Raw genomic sequence first — 21,839 nt, 5'->3', positions numbered from 1 at the left:
CATGCGGAAGTTGCCAAGTCACAGATGAGTCTGAGAGTCTGAGTGTATGTATATACCTTAGAAATGGAATTGGAACAGAATGAATGAGCAGGAGAAAATGTGAGGGTAGCTAGCTAATTATGTAGGAAATTTCAAGTGAGTATATCCTTTTTAAGAAAAATAAAAATATTTTAGAAGCTATCCGACAATGCAGTTCAATAATTGAAACCGTACACTCATTTTTGAGGTCCCTCTTACAGATTATACCTGTCAAATTCGATCAGTTAGCAACCTAGGTAAGTGTCAAACTATGCAGACAAATGTATTCTATCAGATAAAATTGGAATGATGTTGACGTTAATCAAATGGCTAAACAATTTTCGATTTTACTGATTTTTTGAAGAAGTAATCTTTGAAAGAAGTTCTAAAGCATGAATAATTTCGATCATTAAATTGTAGGTTTTTATGTTTTTAAACGAGGATATTCTTATTTAAAACTTCCTTTGTATATTTAGGTGAGCAGGCCGGTACGTGCGTGGTCCAGGTAGCTTCAGTCTGCTATTGTATGCATGGCATGCATGCTGGATTGGATTGAATTGAAATTGGAAGTCACTTGCCCTACACGTACGTACATGACCCAATATTGCCATTTGCTTCATCTATGCTGATCTCACCTGTCACCCGCTTGCCCACCTCTTAAGCTATATATTGTTTATTAACAAGCTTTAACTAGCTCCACCCTCCCTTCTTTTAAATGTTAATTAATTGATCAAGCAATTAAAGAAGAGTTCTATAAAAGGAAAAAATGATATCAATATGTACGTTTTTCATTCAATTATATCAAAGATAATGTTTTTTGCACAATTGCAATTTACTTTTTTAACCAAATTTGGAGATAAAATGAAAGAAAGCAAATTGCAAACTATCTGATGAACTGGGTTTCTCTATAATATAGTTCAATGAACATGAACAGAGTTACAGAGTTTCGCCTACTCCTTCAAGTCAAGGCATATATATATGTGAGAAACCCACCGATGAAGCTCGATCACCCGTAAAGGAGTTGATCAAAAAATTAAAAAATTATGAATATGCTATTCTCAGTAAACCATGGCTGCAGTGGTGAGAAATCTAGCAATAATAAAGCTAATCGACGGTAGAGAAGAATGGGAGGAGAAGGTAAGAAGAGACTTATTAGATCGAGAAGATAAAAAGACTTTCTGGGTTAATTAGAGACTTAGAGTGCATTCATTAATAGGTACCAAAATGAATTTATGTTAAAATTGTCAACAAAAGTTAGGGGCAATATAGTCACTTCAAAAAATTTATATTTTAATTATAATTTTTTATTTTTTTTGTTCGTTGTGTGTTTTTTTTTTAATAATTTTAAACATATAAAGAAAATAATTAAAATATACTTTGATTATATTGCCCCTAACTTTTGTTGACAATTTTAACATAAATTCATTTTGGTACCTATTAGACACAAAATAAAAGTTTAGGTACTCAATTGGGACAAATAAAAGTTTAGGTACCACATTAAGACAATGGTCAAAGTTTAGGTACTAAATATGAAATAAACCCTAAAAGATAATAATAAAAATTTAAAATAAACCACATAATATATTTATTGTGATGGTTAACCATAGTTAAGTTTACATAATACATGACAAGCATAGAGTAAGGTGGTGATAATCACCACCAAATTAAGTTGGTAAGCAAATTTACTCTCATGTTGAGACTTGAGATCGAGTATCTAACATCTAATTTTCTTACAATATATATATAGGGTTAGAATGTGGGACAACTATTTTTATGAAGATTTTGCACTATAAGATTTAGTTAGATCCAAGGTTTAGAAACAATTGAGGTGACTTTTATAATAGTAATAAATGATTGGCAATGACCAAGGAGTTAAATTTCAAAATTTTCGGCGAAATTTTGTCGAAAATTTTGATTTTTGGGATACCGAAATTTTATCACACATCCATCAATTTTTCGGGAGAATTTCGCCGAAATATTCGAAATTTCGTCGAAATTATCGAAAATAATCGAAATTCGACGAAATTTCGCTCACTGCTCAGGCCTCACTCAGCCCGACACCCTCACCGAGCTCACTCTCTTTCTCTCTCGACTCCTCTAAGTCCAGATCGAACACATCTGTCATCTGCAACTCACTAGAGGGAAGAACCCAGATGACAACTACTTGAGAAAAAGCTGGGAGCAGAGTCGCAGCGGAGAGAGAGGATCTGTCGAAGCCGCGATCGACGGGAATCGAACGATCATCATCGTCGTAGTTGGTGATGGGTTTGGGTGTAGTGGTCGATCTGTGTTTGGATTTGGAAGGTGAGGGATCTGTTGGAATGTTTAAGCTTGAACATAGAGAGATATAGTGAGAAACGGAAGATGATGGGTTTGGGTGTAGTGGTATGACTTTGGATTTTTTGTACGTGGTGGGTTTAAGAAGATAATGGCTAATGGAGATAATGGATTATGGAGAAGGTTCCAGATTTGAGGGGATAGTGGATAATAGAGATATTGGAAAAAAAAAAAAAAAAAAAAAAAGATAAAAGGAGATGACTTTGTGATTTTTTTTGTTTTGATAGCTTTAATCTGCTTTTTTTTTTTTTTTTAAAGACTTAGGTCAATAAGGTTTTTTTTTTTTTTTTGGATCAAATAGGTCAAGGAGTTCATTTCTTTTAGGTTAAATGCAAGGGTTTAAATTTCGTTTTGTAGGGGTTCCGAAATTTTAACACACATTCGACAAAATTTTGAAATATTTTGACGAAATTTCGAACACCCTAAGAGCCAAGTTTTTTGAATTTGAGATGAATTTCGTCGAAATTTCGCTCACTTACCCAGTAAAGCTGTAACCCAGCTAACCCTCACGCCTCACCTCACATAGTCACGCCTTGTATAGTGGTCCGATGAATAATCGGAGGCCACCAACATGTTCAAAATGACGAGAGCTTCAAAACCCACTAGGCCCGGCATCTCAACTTCGCCAGGATAGGCAGATTGCCGCCGGAGTGGCTATCGGCCCTATGGCTTCGATTCGCTATGATCGGCGGTTATCTGGAATAGAGAGAGACACGAGGAGGGAGAGTAGAAGAAGACGAGTCTTTTGGTGGTACTCTCGTCGTCGTTGGCCTCCGGACAATGGCGAATTTTTTGGGGAAAATGATCGGAGAGAGAGAGAGAGAGAGAGAGAGAGAGAGATATACGGGAAGAAAGGAAGAAAGAAAAGAGAAAGGAAGGAAAGAAAAAAAAAAGAGGAAACAAAAAAGTTTATTGTTAATTGGGAATGAGATTTGAGGCCTTTGGGCAATTAGAAAAAAAAAAAAAGTTTGGAATTTCATTTAGTTGTTTTTAAACCCTAAACCCTAATATATTTATATATAAAAATAATTAAAATACTTTAAAGGGCCTAAACGGCTAAACCTTAATATCTTAGTGTGTAGATTATAAAGAATAAAAAGTATTAGAGTATATATAGTATATAGGATTTAGTATATAAATTATAAAATATGAATATATTAATTTCATTTATTCATTGTACTATTTTTATTTAACAGTATTTGTCTCCAGCGTGCATTATATTCATCACATATCACATGAAACCTACCATATAATTTGGTTTCGTCAATATTTTTTATCAATGTAGTAGATAATATGTTAAATAAACATATGGTAAAGTTTCATTCAAAATTTCCGTATTTTGATAGCAATTTTCGTCGTTTCCGTAGAATTTTTGTCGAAATTTAAAAATCTTCGAAATTTCCGTCGAAATTTCCATCGAAATTTCCTCGAAACCCGAAATTTTATTCTTTGGCAATGACCAAAGGAAAATTAAACTTAGATGAAAATTAAATGAAAAGGAAAATTAACTATAAGAGGATTAGATGGAGTAATCATGCCGTCTAATGCAGTTATCAATCTCTCTTGTTTTTTTTTTTCTAAGGAAAATTATAAATCTAATGCAGTTATAGTTAGTTAGGTTATGAACTACCAACTAAAATTGTGGCCACTAAATGAAAATAAAAAGTTTATTGGATAGAGATGGAGAGATTTCTCACCTGCACACACAATATGGCACAAATAATTTTAATAGAAGTCTCATTTTCATTTAGCAAAAAAAAATTCTTTAATAAATTAATTAAGCGTTTTTTTTTTGGCCAAGAACAATTAATTAAGCGTTTAGTTAGTTAAAACTTAGCTTTACAAACAACCTACGGAATCATTGCTACATAGTACATACTTAATTTCCATCTGTTTCAACTAAATCATTATCCTGTTTCCTATTTCCGGCCCCTAAAATCATTATTATAGTTTTAAGTCTTCTAATTAATTAATTTCTCATTATTCTCCTCGTGGTCCATAATCAATTCAATATTGTAGGGCTCCTTTTTTAGATTAAACAACCAAGGAGAATTTTTTTTCTTTTTATTTTTCCAAAGTAGAGAGCTATAGTTGTAGTTCATTGGTTTAATAGGGTTTTTTTTTTTTTTTTTTTACTAAGATTGGCTCAATAGTTGCAGTCCCCAAGCATTTTAAGAAAGAGAATGTTAGTTGTCTTCTCTTTTTTGATTTCTCTCTCATTTTATAATGTAGTTAAATAATTAAAATCATTTATTTTCTAACTTAATTTTCAATAAATTTTATACAAAAAATTAATCAAATCAAAATTCATTTAACCATTATTAAAAAAGTATATATACAATTTTGATAATAATTAGATTCATTATCTATTTCTACAAAATAAAAGAACTGCTAGTGTAGAAGTGTAGAACTATTGTGCATATGATTTGATTAATGTGTTATATATACTAAAAAACGTGGCTCTCTTTTGGTAGTATCGTGGGTCAAATCACCAGGTACCATAATTTGATTCATCACCCTTAATTTACCTTTTCCTTTTCTGTCTTTTAAGCAATCAATTAGGCCTTCATTTGATTATGCATTCTTTATTAGTATTAATAATTTAATATAATATCATATGGTAGAATTAAGTGTGCTTCATTTTGTTTGTGCTGAGTAGTGAAAGGAAAATCCAAAATTACCCTTGACCTTTAAGGCTTTAACAATTCAAAACTTCAAGTCTTCAAACACCCCTTGGGCTTTGACAGTGTAGAAGAAAGTTGTCATTTTACTAAGGCGGTACCCAACTAGGGTATATGTATGGTCAGTTTCTCATCAGTGCTCACTCACTAGTCACTACTCAGCAGCAACTTTAGTCGCTATAATTTATTACTCTACTGTATAAAATCTGGAAACAAGATTTGGTGGGTGTATCCGTGTATGTATTCCCAATTTATTGGATTGCTTAATTAGCACAAAAGAAATTTGGTGGGACTCTGCCCAATAAATTTATAATCTTTGATATTTGTCTTTCCACGTGCTGCAATTAGAATTGCTAGTGTGTTACACTAGACAAGCTACAAAAATGAACAAAGTATGAGTGCCAGAATATTAAAACGAGTCAAGTTGTATTATTAGAACTTTAGAAGTTGAATTTCCAACCAACTCATATATAAAAAAGTATGGAAAAAAAAAAAAACTCATTATGTTGATGTTGTTTAATTTTGTCCAGCAAAATATATAAATAAAATATGGGTTAGTGTAAGTATACTTGAGTGTCACTAATTTAGAGCAAAATAGTTTAACTCATTCGCAATATCATTTTTTTTTTTTTTGCTAAAGTTCAATTTAAACACTAAACTATAAGGGGTATTTCAACTCCATTCATCATCTACAAAATCATTAAAAAACATACCTCATCTAAAATTTAAATTTAAAAAATGAATTTTTCTTTCTCTTTTCTTTTTTCACCCCTCTCCACCTTCCACTTTTTGTCTTTTCCCTCTTTCCGGCCAACCCCCCAGCCCCACTTCTTGACCCCAACTATAGCTTGTCTGGGGATGGCCGACACCAGGGGACCCGCCGGCACCCAGGAAATGGTCGGCTTTGGCTGGGCTGAGGTGCGCACAGGAAAGGAGTCACACGGGAGAAGAGAGGGAAGAGAGAGATGGTTGGGGGGAAAGAGAGGAGCTGCCGGCTGGTGGCTAGTGATGCTGCGCCGGCTAAGCTTGCCCGAAGTTGGCTTGGTTACGGGCGGACTGTGCGAAGTCACGCGAGAGAGAAGGGAGACATGGGAAAGAAGAATAAAAATGAGAGAAAAGAGAGAGAGAGAGACTCGAGTAAGTTGAAAGGGAGGGTCCGACGGGTTGTGGTAAGGGTGTGGTCGGGAGGGGCTGGGTTGGGAGGATTGGCCGGAGAGAGGGAAAAGAAAGATAGTGGGAGGTGAAGAAAGGTATAAAAGGAAAAGAGGAAGAATTTTTTTTTTTTTTTTTTTCAATTTAGATTTTAGATGAGGTATGTTTTTAAATGATTTTGTAGATGATTAATGCAGTTGAAATACCTTCTATAGTTTAGTGTCTAAATTAAATTTTGACCTAATTTTTTAGATTATACACTAAAAATGGGTTGAACACTAATACCATATATAATCTCCAATGATTGAAAGACATACTATTAGATTGTACAGAAGTATGCGTTAATTGAGGCACCAAAATTGGGATCTCATAAGAGTGGTTTTAAAACTATTTGGGAAGAAAAAAAAAAAAAAAGAATAGAAAAGGCAAGTCATGGACATTATAAAGGTCTTTTGAGCAATAATAGGAAAATAAAGTCAAGAATAGAAAAAGGTTAGTGCTTTTGATAAGCATCATATCAGTATCTGTCATGAATGGTAAATTGGTACTATGTGTGACTTCTAAAAAAATCTGTATTTTAGAAATAAAAGAATAGCGTTTTATTTCTCAACCCAAAAAAGAAAAAGAAAAGGCTATTACTACTGTGTTATTCCATGAAGCCCAACGCCCAAACCCAGCTTGAGGAGCAGAGAAGTTATCTTGGGCCGGTGATACAAGCCCAAACCAACTATATTAACGACTAACGTCAGGCTGTAATTAATCCACGCATGTCCTTTCAAAACCACAACTTTAACCGTATGGGTTTCCCTCCATTTTTTCTTCTCTATTTTCGTACCGTCGCGTCATTTCTCTCTCTGTCTCTGTCTCTCTCTTAACCTGCACCCACCCACCCTGGCCCACATTATCCGTACACCTTCTGCGCAAGTTAGCAACCACCGTCTGCTTCCCTTCTTCCTCATAATCACTCCTTCATGGCCGGCAACGCCGCCTCCGTTCAACTGGGTCGGGTTCGGGTTCTGAAGGAAGGGTATAACCCGGCCGATCAAAAGGTGGGTCCCGTGGTTTACTGGATGTTCAGGGACCAACGGGTCAAAGACAATTGGGCCTTGATCCACGCCGTTGAGCAGGCCAACAAGGCCCATGTTCCCGTGGCCGTGGCGTTCAATCTGTTCGATCAGTTTCTTGGCGCCAAAGCCCGCCATTTACGGTTTATGCTGAGGGGTTTGCGACAATTGCATCGTGATCTTGAAGAAACGTCTCAAACTCCCTTTTTTCTTTTCCGGGTAAGTCAAAGATCGTATTTTCTGAAACACCCATTTGGTCTTTTTTTTGCATTTGTACTCTGTTTGTGTTTGGCTTCCGAGAAAATCTGAAAATAGATTGTTACCCTGTTTGGGTTTAACATATAGGGAGAAGCTGAGGAGACTATACCCAATTTTGTGAGAGAATGTGGGGCTTCACTTTTAGTAACAGACTTCTCACCCTTGAGGGAAGTTCAGAAATGTAAAGAGGACATTTGCAAGAGGGTTAGTGATTTTGTGACCATACATGAAGTTGATGCCCACAATGTAGTGCCCATTTGGGCAGCATCAGAGAAGTTGGAGTATAGTGCTAGGACTATAAGGAGTAAGATAAATAAAAGGCTTCCTGAGTACCTTATTGAATTTCCTACGCTGCAACCACCAGTTAGAAAATGGGTAGGCACAAGTCAGTTGATTGACTGGAATGGCCTTATTGATGAAGTTTTAAGGTTAGGCGTCATTTATTTTTGGTTGACATGAGTTGGAATTATTGGATTCTGTTGTTGATGTTGTCCTTTTGTACGATTAGGAAAGGAGCAGAAGTTCCTGAAATTGATTGGTGTGAACCAGGAGAAAAGGCGGCCATGGAAGTTTTGATGGGTAGCAAAAATGGGTTCTTGACAAAAAGGTTGAAGGGTTATTCGTCGGACCGGAATAACCCTTTGAAACCAAGAGGGCTTTCTGGTCTTTCTCCATATTTGCATTTTGGGCAAATATCTGCACAGAGATGTGCCTTAGAGGCACGTAGCGTCCGGAACCTTTCTCCCCAGGTTAGTGATGTCAAATTCAGGTTATGGTTTAACTATTTTGAATCTAGTTGAAGAAGGACTCTTTGATTTGTGTTTTCTGCATTTGCCTTATTTTTCGTGTAACTTTGCCCATAGCATCCAGAACCAGGTGCAGTTTGTAGTCATGTCTTATTAATTCTACTCTTGCTTTTGTAAGTTTTTTTTTTTTTTTTCGCAGTTGATATATTGCTTAATCTCCTGATTCTACATGCTATTCTAATTTCTAAGGCAGTCGATGCATTTTTAGAGGAGTTGATTGTGCGCAGAGAACTTGCTGATAACTTCTGCTTCTACCAGCCTCATTATGATTCAATACAAGGGGCATGGGAATGGGCACGTAAGACCTTGATGGACCATGCTTCTGATAAGCGAGAACATATTTACACGTCAGTAAATTGGTTTTTCTTATTGTTGTTTGTGAAGTGATGGTTATTGACTGCCTAACAATTTTGAAAATTTGAAATTGCAGGAGGGAGCAATTGGAGAAGGCACAAACAGCTGATCCTGTAAGTTGATTCTCTGGGTTCTTTTCTTTTATGATTATTATTTTTTGTATATTTTAAGGTGATTTTTGAACTATCTGAATGTTTCATGGGTTTTCCTACCACGTTCTGTTTTCAACCTTTATATAACTAAGATCTACTCTTTATGAAGATTATTATGTATTAGTGTGTCAACTCAGTTATATATCTTTGGGTTGTCTGCAACTCTGCTGTATCAATTTCTACTGACCTTCTATTTCTTGTGCTCCTGATTTTCAGCTCTGGAATGCCTCTCAATTGGAGATGGTTTATTGTGGGAAGATGCATGGTTATATGAGGCAAGTAACCTTTTGATGTATTATATTCTCTTCATGGTTTAATGGTTTACTTTTCTGCTCAGTGTTTACTTAATGCTTTCTGATATTTGGAAACTTTGTGGATTACCACTGAAGTATTATGGTTTGATCTTTATTTTAAAAACAAAAAGAATTATGGATTCATAGTTAGGGTTTCATTAAGTCCTAATATCAATTTGTAGGTTTCTCACTTGTTGATTATCTCATTTGACTACTGTTTTATTGTTAGTAATGTTTTCTGTCTTGAGCAAATTTGTAAGATATTTTACTTTCTGAATTTTCTTAGTTGAAATTTGATTTTGTTATCCACCTAATGAGAATATAAAAATCATCTGCAGGATGTATTGGGCCAAAAAGATTCTTGAGTGGACAAGAGGACCTCAAGAAGCCCTTGAAATATCCATATATTTAAATAACAAGGTATACATAACTACAATTCAATTATGCTTTTATGTAGGTGGTTACCAAATTTTCACCTATATTCTTTGGATGGTAACTCTTCTTGCAGTATGAAATAGATGGAAGGGATCCGAATGGATATGTTGGTTGCATGTGGTCAATATGTGGTGTTCACGACCAGGTTTGTGTCCTTTTGGTCCTTTTTCTTGCGGTGAAATTTAAAACAATTTGTAGGCAAAGATCACTTCCGCTGTTTATGTCACTATTATTTGGCCCCCATTTTTCAGTCATTTAACACCACAGTGCTTTTGAGTAATTGAGTCTTTCCGTCGAAAACTGAATGTACTGAAATTATTAGGACAGATGTGGTCCTGGACTCCATGAACATGTATGTAAATGACATTGAATTTAGAATGACTCATCTCTAATTGGATCCTCTGATATGGCATTTCAGGGTTGGAAGGAACGACCAATTTTTGGGAAAATACGCTACATGAACTATGCAGGCTGCAAAAGGAAATTTGATGTCGACGGATACATTGCATATGTGAAGAGGCTTGGTGAAACCAAGAAGAGAAAAGCAGAAGACCAACTTCTCAGTAGAAAGGCAAAGGAACTCTGCAGCTAGCTAGTGTACTTTGGGCACTTGAAGTGAACTTCATAAGTAGCATACAGAATTGTTGCTTATGGCTTCCTATTGATACCATTATTCGTCGCAAGAAGGCATAGTTTAGAAAGATCGGTGGAGTTGCAGACCTGTACATAACCTTTGTTCCAAGCTGTCAGGATTCCCTCTAAGTTGCATTATTAGTATTAGGCGTTGTTACTCAATTCAATACTGGATTTCTTTCTTCTCTTTTCCATTTCTTTTTCCTCTTTTCGTAAATGCATCTCTCTTACCCAATAAAACCATCTTATTTGTACAGCGACTCTGTCTGTCACTGCTTTTGAAACATGACAATATGACATGGCTAGTATCTCATCTCAAATGTTTATTATAAGTTCTTATCATTAGATTATATTAAGACCCTGAAATTTCCAGACGCTGTTCTACCAGAGAAATGTAGCTAGCTACATTATCCAATCCAAGGAAACATTGTTAGTGCAAGTAATTCAATTATGTAGAACATCTGCATTACAACGGCTGGGTCAAAAGTTATATCATAGAATTTTACTCATTGATGAAGAAAGCTTAACCTTTCACTTTTCTCAATGAACGTGTCTACAAGTTATATCACCTGCTGAGAATACTGTTGGATCTTCAGGTGCTGAGTATACGTGCCGAAACTATCTTTGTCAATTGCAATTTCTTATCTAATTGCAAGCTTCAGAAAATAACTTCAAGGAGTTCAAAAAAAAAAAAAAACTGCAACCTATTATTTACACAAGCACTTTGCTAGCCAATTAAAAAGTGCTGTCGATTGTAAAAGCAAAGCATATTATGGTGATGCCACAACAAAAATTGAAAACCGGGGTTGCAATTTGAGGCTTTAAGGGATCTTCCCAAACATGCCAAAAGTTAACTGTACAAAATATGAACTGAAATCATATGATACTGGCTTCGGTAATGTCAATATAATACAGGAACCAACAAGGAGCCTAAGCTCCTCCATCTAGAATGTGGCACAGCGCCACTGCTAATCCAAGAGGCAGGCAGGGCCTTACATTGAATGTTAAAAAAGGGTTAAAAAGAATAATGGATACAATGAGATGATGCATGCATCTAAGATTACAAATTATTCAGATCTGGAGATCATCCAATGAGAGCTCATTTGCTGTCAGCAATTTTAGTTTCTGCAAGTCAAAAACCAACCACCAGCATTTTTAAAATAACTGCTTGATATAGAGGATGGTAGGGGATGCTTGTATGGGGATAATAGGACAAGCCAAGCTTTGAAGATCAAAATTAAGTTTGTTACCGTAATAAAAGGTGCAGGATCATCAAGACACGAGGAACCCAGAACAATTTCCCTCTTCAGCTTAGCTGTGAGCTTGTGGCAAACCCTAAGCTGAAAATGAAACATTTTATAAGCTTTTTTCTTTTTGGACAGTATCTTATAAGCTCAATAAAGCTAGAAAAGGGAGAAGTGGAACACTTTCATACCTCTGATCTAGTAGCTCCACCAACTATAACTACAAATATGCGTTGGCCCATCTTCTTGAAATCACTAGATGCATGCCTTAATACTGAGTCACTATAGGCAGTGGGACAAAAAAGTAATCATTGTAAGGGAAAATAGAGCTTTTCTAATTAAGGCAGATTTCCAAAATGCACGAGTCTCACAAGCCAGCTCTGATTATTTAGGGTTTTGTGACCATGCAAGGATTTAGATTTAACAACAAACCAAGGAATGGAAGAAAATCGATGGACAGATAGAAAAATGACGACTTAGGTCCAAAATACAAAATTATTAAGTGAGCTGAACAGACAACTCAGCTGCACGCACAGGTAAAGGGACAAGATACCTTGAATACCCATCATCAGAATTCCGTGGCCGGGCCCATGTTGGTGTCCGTCTTGATCTCATTGAATGAGCAGCTGGAGGTTGCTGTATAGATGCCACAGGCGTTCCATGAAAAGATGGACTTGGGTCATTCAAGCATGGATAATCTTCCTTTGACAGTTCACCTTTGTTAAGTTTTTCTATAAGTTCCTGAAAGGAGAAAATTGTCGATATGGTAATTCACAACTATGTTGCTTTAATAATTGAAACAGAGTTACATGATAGACTCATTCTATCATGATATGATGATGATGATGATGATAAGATGGAGCCCTTAATTATTCTCTTTATATGATGGTACATTTACAATGCAAGAAAGGTCTCATTACTCACAATATTTCTCCATGTGAATTTCACCAGCAAACAAATGTTACATTTATGCTCCATTGAATACCAAGAAAACATTATAAAGGAAAATATATGACATTTTGCAGCCTAGAATCCATTTACATAATAACTTCGAAAAGATAGTTCCAAGTCCTCTTCTCTAGTTTAACAATAACAGCACTACTATAAAATAATCCCGTCCACTGCCACCCCAACATAGAAGTATATACAGTACTTGCTCTTTAGACCTTCTATTTAGGATAATTTGGTCATTGGATGCCTACTCAATAAGGCTTTATAAATTAAGAACATAATGAAAACCTCAAATTGCCTTGAGGTCAGAAATTTCATTATCAGTACCCTATATTTGGTTCTGTGATTCGAAATTGAAAAGCTTCAACAACATGGTCATCAAATTAAACGACAAGCTACTCATTTATATTTTGGTTTGATTGTCTCCAAAACAGGAACCAAATATTTTAGAGAGTTGGAAGCAGTACCATAAACCAAAATATTTTACATAGGTGCTCCAATCATATGACACTTAACAATGGATAGCACAATCATTGCACATATACTATGTTAGAACTGTACAAAGGAATATTTTAGAGAGTTGGAAGTAGTACCAAAAATCAACATATTTTTACATAGGTGTTCCAATCATATGACACTTGACAAAGGAAACCAACTGAAAGGTACCTCTATAATGGGATAAAAGCGTGAAAGCTTCCATGTATGTTCTTCATTCGGACGTTCTTTCCTACCTGCACGTTTCTTCTGAAAATTTAATAGCTTCCTGTTAGATATTGATCAACTGATTGAAAGAACTCAAGAAGCATCTAATAAAAACATTCACCTTATTATGAATATCAAACTTCAGAGAAAAAGTTCCTGTTGAGCTTTTTTTGGTATCTGATAATCCCCCAAGCAATCTCATGTTATTCACAGCATTCAGATCATCGGGTGGTAATTCTGCTAACTGAAAACAAAGAAAATTACCACATATGAACACTTGACTAAGATTAGATATACTGATTGACCTTTGGGTGGTACAAACCTTCAGCAGACCAAGACCCTTCTCACCCTCAAATTTCTCAGGATAAATGGCTGCAAGAATCATCAACAAGCGCAACTTATTTTCACCAGTTGTATCCTGCATAAAAACAGTAAATGTATTTTACAAAAGATAATGACAAGGAGTCTGGTTCACCCATATATACTTCTAAAGTTTCTTACACGTTTTTCCCTCAAAAAATTGATCACATCTTTCATTCCCGCATCTCCAAAAACAAGATCCTGCTCCAACTGCCCAAGGTCCTGAAGCTCAAGCTCCCTGATGATTCTGTTAATTTTCCCTGCAATCTGGAGCAATAAAAAAAATTTGCTTAAGCCATGGTTGCCATGCTCAAAGTCAACAGCTTGAATTTTCTCATTCATTCAATATGCTATCACTTCTGAGGTGAATCTTACTCCATGTTGTTATACTTCTATTTGGTATTCAGTGTATAACAGAAATTTGAGCTACTTTGTTGCTTCTCTTTGTCAGGTCAAAATGAAGCCTTGTATACAAAGACAAAATATCTTTCCAAATGGGATATTGGCAAACAAGAAAATTCAGATTCAGACAAAGGTTGCAAATAAGCAATGTAAGTGGCAATAGAATAATTGGTTATGTAAACATATCGCAATGCATATAAGTTGTTCTTATTTCATTTAACAGGTGGGAAACATGTTCTTATTTAAGAACCTTATTAGATAATTTAATTCAATAAATGAACTTCAAATATAGTTACACTGTCATAAGTTGTCTTGACAGATACTTAATAGCAACTTAACTACTTTAACTGGAAGTTTGAATGCCAACTTAATGGAATTTTACGAATAAAAAAGATTTCAAACTAGATATTCTATCGAAAAACTAACCTCTACATGAAGGGAGAGCTTGTCGATTTGTTCACTATATTGTGGCAATGCTTGAACCATCTTTTGCAAGTCCCTTGTAGATAGTTCACGAGAATCTCTATATAACAGGTGAACTTTTAGGTGAAAAACAGAATAAAATGGGAACTGACGTAACAAATGGGCTTGCATAAGCTTCAAACTTTAAAAACAAATTTACTCATTAACCAATGATTCAATTAGTAAAAAAAAGGAAACAGGCAGGAAAATAATAAATGAACATAGTCAGTAGAAAAAAGGAAACGGGCAGGAAAATAATAAATGAACATATTATCTACATAGAGATTTGAGTTATAAACAAATAACAAAAGAACAAAATTCCTTAAATGACAAATCGCAGCTACCTTTCTGTTTTACAACATGGAAATATTTTACAGGGTGGAAGCCACCCCAGATTTGTCAACAAGGCCCAAATAGACATTTGCATACTCTTTATTGGACAACCACAGGTGCAGCTCATGGGGTAATTTAAAAGACATGTCAAAGCAATCACAAACCTCCAGAGAGGAAAAGTAGCTCCTTGGCACTAAATATTAACAAGTAAATGCCATGAATGAGTCTACTTGCCAAATAACTCTGTAAAGAATTCTCCATTGTTCTTTAGTTCATTATGGACCTTTTAACTACAGTAACTTTGCATAATGCATATATATGCTTCACTCTGTATAGTTTAAAATATAAGGATTTTGTACTAAAAACCACACATGCTTGGCACCAGAGCTTTGCTGTATTAACCACGAAGCGGGTACAAAAAAGTTGGGTTGGCAGAGCATACAGAAAAATTCCTAGCACCAATCAAATACATAAGATATGGGACACACATGTTTTGGATCTTAGTCATGTAACAATGATTTGCACAATTAAGGATCACTTAGAGACAGGTTCTGCCAAGAACAAAAAAGGAACACTGTGCCAAGTTGTAATTCTTTAAGAGATATATCCCCGGACAAAGCAAACTGGTGAAAAATAAAAATCCAGCCAAGCTGCCCTATTTATTTGGAATGAGTTTTTGTTGCTCTCTTTCATTTGATATAAATTTCTTGACAAAAACCAACTTTACAACAGTACATGCATAGCTATCTTGGTGATGATCTAATTCACAATAGTCCTTGTTAGTACTTCACTATTCCAGAAATAGATTCAAACAATTTATAGCCAAAAATACTCCTCTCTACTTAAGTGAGCCATTACAAAAGTAAGTTATCTTCTGTATTGAAGAAAACACCAGCAAATTAATATTCATTTAAAAATCAAGAAACTGGTATGCTGATTATGAATTTTTAAGAGTACTTATAAACAAACCTTGAACCATGAAGTTGTGCAGCCTTATTCTTCGATACGAAGTTGGTCATTTTCTCATGCAACCGTTCACTAGCCTGACAAGGTTATTTGTGATTCAGAAAAAAAAAAATAATAATAAAGAAAGAACGAACTAATGTTATGCAAGAAAAAACCCCAAAAGATAAGAATATGCACAGGACATACATCTGCTATATGTGCATGGCGAAGCTCAAGCCAAACAGGATCATGATCCTCTAAAAGAACCTCTTTTTTCTCAAGTGTACCAGTTTTGCTTGGAACCTGTATATACAATCCTGTGATAAAGTATCCAAAAGGGACAAACACAAATTTTGAAAGCATATGTAAATAAATGGACATTGCAAGTTACCTCATGCACATATTTATTTCCGTCCATATTTAATAAGTCATGACACATGGCATCATATGTCCATTCGTGTATAACAGGTGCAATCTGAAATTCAGATAAGAATATTCATTATAATAATAAAGACAAGGACGCAATAAGCATGATATGTGTTTATAACCAACACATGCACCTAAAAACCTGATCTACAGATCTGTCAAGGATAAGCAACTCGCATGTTTCTGTCTCAGGAAAGTTCAGAACTGTTTTCTTATATTTCATGAGACAATCCCAGACCCCAGCAGCAAGCTTTGTAGGAATTAAATCGCGAAAAGTGGTCATGGTGGTGGCATCAAGTGACTTGGCAGCTCGGTAGCGCACAAGAGGAAATTCCTAAGAAAATAAATACAAATGGGTGCTTCAGTAAATTTTCACAAAATCTTCATTCTTCACTCAAAATATGAAATCATTATAACATGTACCCTTAAGGAAGCAAAAACTGTGGCAACGCGAGCGGCCATCACATTCAAGCATGCAACACCTTTGCGTGAGTCTTCCTCATCCCCATAAAGTTCCTCTAAAGCCCTCTCATTGTTGGTAATAAAACCCTGTGCAAAGAAAATCACAGATTAGAAAAACAATGAACCTTTGTTTTTGAAAATCCTATGTTGTCAACAAAAAAAACAAGAATCCTTTTAAAAACACATACTTCATATAAATAATGACTGCAAATAATGCATATGGGATTAAACAAATTGACTGAAGTAGCACCGCATACCTGGCTGTCAATGGCAAAGTACTCCAAATTCATCTGCATATTAATTCAAATTAGCATCTGCTGATTAACTGTTAACCAACAACAAAGAGAAAAGGACGCCACAGGCTGATACATAAAGTTCTGCAAAATTATCAATTTATACACAAATCCAAAAAAGAACTACAACCTCTCTCAATGCAGCTATGCGAGTTAACACAGTTCCATCCTTCTTGATGTGACTCACCAACTCTCTTGAAATAGGTGAACTGAAGAAGACAAATGCCCTTCACAGAGGAAAAAAAAAAGGGGGGGGGACCAGAAGATTCAGACTTCCATATGATAAAATCACACAAACAAGTAGCACAAGGAAAATAAGTAATATTCCTGCACATACTTCCTGTATAATGGTGATCTTCCAGACATGTCTGACAAGAACATGATAACACTGCAAATTAACACCACAGAGAAAGAGAGTTAGAAAGGCTTCCATCCATAAGCCAGAGGTTAAAACCCAATAGGAAATAGAAAAAAATATCGGTAAACACTTCAGCATTATCAACAGGGAAAAATTCTTATTTCATATTCTACTCCCAGAATAAAACAGACATGAACATTGCTTATGATTTCAGAAAGTGAGAAAGAACTAATAAAACGTTTTTGGGTCAAGGGAAGGACATATCTAAGGGCAGATGGTGTAAGAACAGAAAATTACTGAATAATCATCATTCCAGTCTAATAATGTACTAAATAATTCGGGACAACTATTAGGTCTCGAACCTATGTTTGATAAGTTTTGTCAGTGTACCACTACTCCCAAAAGCTTGAGTTGTTAGGATGGGCGCCAATAATTGTTTCATATTCTAGCATCCCCCTCACGTGTGGGGCTCTCTCGCTCTAATATCATGAGAAATTTTGTTAGTTACCAATATTTCTAAAAGCTTAAGTTGTTAGGATCTCTCTCTCTCTCTCTCTCACATTTGCAGGGCTGATCACACACATAGTGGAGGCTATCGCAAGGCAGTCCTTAGTTCTTACATCAATGGGGAAAGGAGAGGGCATTAGTTGCAAGTCCTTTTTTTCTTGTCAGTGTTAACTCTAAATTCATTTTTAGATTTAAGCAAAGTGAATGAACAAGAAATAATAAAAAGAACAAACAAGACAGACACAGAGAACAGCACAACAAAGCGCAATTGACTCGAGTCAGTCAGAACAAACAAATTCTTTAGTCAACCTATTAAAGAGATATTGATCTTCATTTAGTTAATAACATTAACAGAGAAAATTAACCAAAAAACAAATAAAAAGTATTACTTCTCTTTGGTAGGCTGGATGAAGTATATGGCATCCATGGAGGGCAATGGCTGTCTTCGCCTGTATATGTCCTCAACCACTGCAGGAAAATATGAATTCTAGTAACATGTAGAAATAAAACTAACAACTGAAAATTTATTAAAAGCGCATGTACCAGGTATAGCATCTTAATTTTGTCAACGCTGAACCATTATCTCAACAATTATATGACTAAAAGAATTTCCTTTGTACTAAATAGTTGATTGACTTAACAAAAAATAAATAAAAGGGGGGAAAACAGGCAACCGCTTGTCAGCTAAAAATGGCAACAGATATAACTCAGTACTTTGCGCCATCTAGAAAACTAAATACCATCGCAGTGACCAGTCAGCACCTTCTCATGGGACTTCCACAATGAAATTGAGATAATCATATCACCTCAAGTTTTAGATACTATCAGAATGGAAGAGGCAATGTGTTTGATATAATTTAGTTCAAGAAATACCCTGCAGCACCTTGTTCTAGGGTTAGGTAAAATGTGGTTGACAAATAAACAGGGGGATAATAACTTTTATCCAATACCATGCAGCTGATAACAGCATAGAATGGGGATAAAGGTGATACTAAGGCAATGCTCAAAAAAAAAAAAAAAAAAAAAACATTTCAGAGAAGGTCCTTTTGATGCTTACATGAAACACCTTCATCTGTAATATCAGCCATTTTGCACGCGTAAGACATTATCTTAACAGTAAGTTTGTCCATAATAAGTACCTACAGATATATAGAATCAAGGACCACATGAACATTGCAAGTGAAAAAGGAAGATATCAACAGAATGAAAAGTCTCAAGGGTTTATAAGAGAGATAAAAGATGATATTAACCGGTGCAAGAAAAGTAAATGCATGGCAGCTTATTACAGTATCGCAGGTTAACAAAATAAGAGAGATAAATAATTCTTTACCCTAAAGCAACACTTTTCATACTTCCAGGTCTATTACACAATACCTTCAAGGCTTGATCAGATCATTCACTTACCAACCCTATTCCAGAATACAGATAACTTTGAGACACCCTTAACAGCCCTCAATAGTGATTAATTCTATCAATTAAAGACAAAAAAAGCAACAAGTTGTATACACATAAGAAGGGCATCAAACACATCTATTTCCTGTTGATAGTTTAAAAAAAAAAAAATTCCCAGTTCTTTAATATGATCTGACACTTTCAAATACAAGAATGTCATCAAATATGTATCCAATTCCTAGAGCCTATGTCCATGAAACATGTGAAAAATCTTTTCAATTATACGCACATAAATCAATAGACAGATGGGTCGTGTGAGTGTGGGTGTGGAGAGAGATAAAGTGAGGCATGAAACCTCCAAAACATCCACAAGAAATACATATAAGAAATTTTGTACCACGAATGACAACATAATACAAGCTGTATGTACCTTCCAAGTTGCTTTTGAGTCCCCCGTTTTGCACGACCGGAGCATTTCATGCAATAATCCTAAACATAAACATAAAGAACGAAAACAGATTAATTACCAGGCGATCAGTCAGCAAAATAGCCAAGCCATTAGGCCCACTATTGATATAAAACAAAAAATTATAATAATAATAATAATAAAGAAAAAAAAAAAAAAACTATATTGACAACATCAACTATAAACAACAGTAACAGAAACATAACTAATGAATGTAAAGCACAACGAGCTGTACAAGCAATACAAAATTGGCCTAGCTGGTGCACATTGCATCACAGCGGAGAAATGCTTTATGCTCCTCCGACATTGCACACACAATACTAGCTCACATATCAGTAACTCCATAATTCACAGGAGTTGTAGTTTCTGAAAATCTAGTTCCATTTCACTAATCACTAAGATCGTTCAGTAAGCAATAAATTTGGAACCAATTAGAACATAAATTCATTTACTTACAGCTTCAATAAGATGCTGCAACTAATTATCGAATTCAAATTCAGCATCAAAGAAATTGAAGTAAATTGAAATGAAAGTGAGTGAGAAAGAGAGGGAGGGAACTCACGTTCACGGGTGATTTGCTTGAAATTCCTGTAGTCGCCGCCATAGGACGACGAATCGGAGTCGGAGAACGACATCGGTCCAAGCTTTTTCTCTTCCTCTTCGTATCCGGACCGATCGATTCGAGAGCGAAAAGGCTCGGAGAGAGAGAGATCGCGCACAAACGCAGTCGGAGAGAGAGATAGAGAGAGAGAGAGAGAGAGAGAGAAGAAATGGAAATTTCCTTTGTTTTTTTTTTTTCCTTAAAGTGGAAGTTAATTATGAAAAGGGGGTGATTTTATTTCTGGGTGGTGACGTGTTGACTTTGGGGGAATGTTGAACCGGCATAAGCAATTCGCGTTTTGGCTGAAAAACACAGAGAGAGAAAGACAGAGAGATACAGAAAACTAGAAAAAAAAAAGACTTGATCCCTTCTTTTACTTCTTTTATGTTCTTCTAGACTTCTAGTTGTATAGAAAAAATTTCAGGGGAAAATGGAAAATTCTTTTTTTTTTTTTTTTTGGTTTGGGAAAACGAAGATGAATAGAAAATTCTGTGCTGTTGTGGCTTTGACTAGATTTCACAATTTTTTAAGAAATTATAGTTTTTGACGTGTGACTGTAAATTGCAAATTGATATATAATACTCCAAAATATGTTTTTTCACATTTATTTTTTATTTTTAACTTTTGAAAAAATATATGAGGGCCGACCATCATGGCAAATTGGCAACTAACCATAACGGCTCCGAGAGAGACGGGCCATGGAGCACTAGGACTTCTGAAAGAAGATTTTTTAAATTTTTTTTATCTTTTAAGAGACAAGATTGAAATTAAAAACGAGTCTTAAGTTAAAAAATTTCAAAATAAGTGATTTTAGGCCTAAAAAATCAGTTTCGGGGCTTAGAAGTCTCATTTTTTGTTTCTTAATAAAAACCACATGGACATTTTTTTTTGTATCCACTTGTTGCCAATATAGTGCTGCATTCACAAACTGAACAATGGGTGACTGACTAGCTTCAACCTCATACTGGACAAGAGCTATGTTGGCAGCATAAGCCCACCTCAACCTCTACAGCTATGCAGGCTATGCAGGCCCTGTTCAGGCCATATGTAAGCCCAATAAAAGACCCCACAGTTCAGCATCAACCTCTTGGCCCACTTGGCCCACTCCCAAGTTGACAGCAAACCTAACCAAAGTCCCCATTATGGTTCCTCATTAGCTCCAATTAACCCAAATTTATTAGGCAACACATTGTGTTCTAATTGGGAATTTAAATTAGCATTTTGATTAATTTTGTGAGACCAAAATTTTGACAGCCCAATGGGGACTATGGATTCTCAGCATAAAGTAGTAAGGGATGTTTTGTGAGAAAAGTGTTGCATACCTTGGCATGATGTTATGTGTGTATTTATATAACCTTGAGAACATGTATTCTATTAGAAAAGTAGTGAGTCAACTGTCCCTAGGATGATTTTATGCCCCCCACAAGCTTCATTTCAACTGCAGCATAATTGACTATTACGCATTGCAAAAATGGGTTTAGGGTTTAAGGTTAAAATCTGCTTGCTTCTCTACTTTCAAATATGCTCCCAGCAGACCACTCTAAATAATATCGGCAAAAAAACAATCATGAAAGAGATAAGACACAATGAAATATAAACTCGAGACACAAAAGTTCTAACGCCTAAATATCATTCTCAGTCCTCACTCAAGCCCCTGCTGGCATTTATCTGTGGCCTTGATATCCACAATTTCACATAAAACCAATTACAGAAACTGAGGGACCAAAGAATGAGAAAGACTGATGTATGATA

At 35.5% G+C, this 21,839-nt stretch overlaps 2 protein-coding genes across 4 annotated transcripts; one reads left to right on the top strand and one right to left on the bottom strand.

The window, feature by feature from the left end:
- The first annotated feature begins 7,071 nt into the window (after positions 1 to 7,071).
- PHR1 (photolyase 1) lies at positions 7,072 to 10,439 on the top strand. 2 transcript variants are annotated; one of them, XM_086257163.1, is made up of 9 exons: positions 7,072 to 7,471; positions 7,598 to 7,938; positions 8,019 to 8,259; positions 8,575 to 8,663; positions 8,747 to 8,783; positions 9,039 to 9,097; positions 9,454 to 9,535; positions 9,624 to 9,695; positions 9,969 to 10,439. In XM_086257163.1, exons 1-9 carry the CDS (start codon positions 7,160 to 7,162, stop codon positions 10,140 to 10,142), a joined length of 1,407 nt encoding a protein of 468 aa, XP_086113289.1. In that variant the 5' UTR covers positions 7,072 to 7,159; the 3' UTR covers positions 10,143 to 10,439. The 2 variants fall into 2 exon arrangements, with proteins under 2 accessions (XP_086113289.1, XP_086113288.1); XM_086257162.1 differs by having other exon boundaries at positions 8,506 to 8,663.
- Positions 10,440 to 11,004: 565 nt separating this feature from the next.
- On the bottom strand, positions 11,005 to 20,471 carry KEU (Sec1/munc18-like (SM) proteins superfamily). Of its 2 annotated transcripts, XM_086256612.1 has the most exons (21): positions 20,049 to 20,471; positions 19,451 to 19,509; positions 18,686 to 18,767; positions 18,018 to 18,096; positions 17,101 to 17,151; positions 16,894 to 16,990; positions 16,728 to 16,760; positions 16,432 to 16,557; positions 16,151 to 16,342; positions 15,974 to 16,057; positions 15,790 to 15,885; positions 15,607 to 15,680; positions 14,269 to 14,365; positions 13,582 to 13,707; positions 13,403 to 13,498; positions 13,202 to 13,324; positions 13,045 to 13,122; positions 11,981 to 12,168; positions 11,619 to 11,709; positions 11,434 to 11,523; positions 11,005 to 11,308 (listed from the first exon to the last, which is right to left on the bottom strand). In XM_086256612.1, exons 1-21 carry the CDS (start codon positions 20,119 to 20,121, stop codon positions 11,255 to 11,257), a joined length of 1,989 nt encoding a protein of 662 aa, XP_086112738.1. In that variant the 5' UTR covers positions 20,122 to 20,471; the 3' UTR covers positions 11,005 to 11,254. The 2 variants fall into 2 exon arrangements, with proteins under 2 accessions (XP_086112738.1, XP_086112740.1); XM_086256614.1 differs by lacking the exons at positions 18,686 to 18,767; positions 20,049 to 20,471 and having other exon boundaries at positions 11,008 to 11,308; positions 19,451 to 19,490.
- Positions 20,472 to 21,839: the final 1,368 nt, after the last annotated feature.

This window comes from Dryas octopetala, chromosome 9 (assembly GCF_963921425.1).
Source record: "Dryas octopetala chromosome 9, drDryOcto1.1, whole genome shotgun sequence".
NCBI lineage: Eukaryota > Viridiplantae > Streptophyta > Magnoliopsida > Rosales > Rosaceae > Dryas > Dryas octopetala.
This window is presented reverse-complemented; position numbering and strand designations above follow the sequence as displayed.

Bases quoted from the DNA above. Each gene is read 5' to 3' on its own strand.
- PHR1 (XM_086257162.1), top strand. From the start codon at position 7,160: ATGGCCGGCAACGCCGCCTCCGTTCAACTGGGTCGGGTTCGGGTTCTG. The intron at 7,939-8,018 runs GTTAGGCGTCAT...TTGTACGATTAG, and splicing joins CTTATTGATGAAGTTTTAAG to GAAAGGAGCAGAAGTTCCTG. The intron at 8,784-9,038 runs GTAAGTTGATTC...CCTGATTTTCAG, and splicing joins AGGCACAAACAGCTGATCCT to CTCTGGAATGCCTCTCAATT.
- KEU (XM_086256612.1), bottom strand. From the start codon at position 20,121: ATGTCGTTCTCCGACTCCGATTCGTCGTCCTATGGCGGCGACTACAGG. The intron at 16,761-16,893 runs GTTGTAGTTCTT...ATTAATATGCAG, and splicing joins GCATAGCTGCATTGAGAGAG to ATGAATTTGGAGTACTTTGC. The intron at 15,681-15,789 runs GTATGTCCTGTG...TAACCTTGTCAG, and splicing joins GCCATGCACATATAGCAGAT to GCTAGTGAACGGTTGCATGA.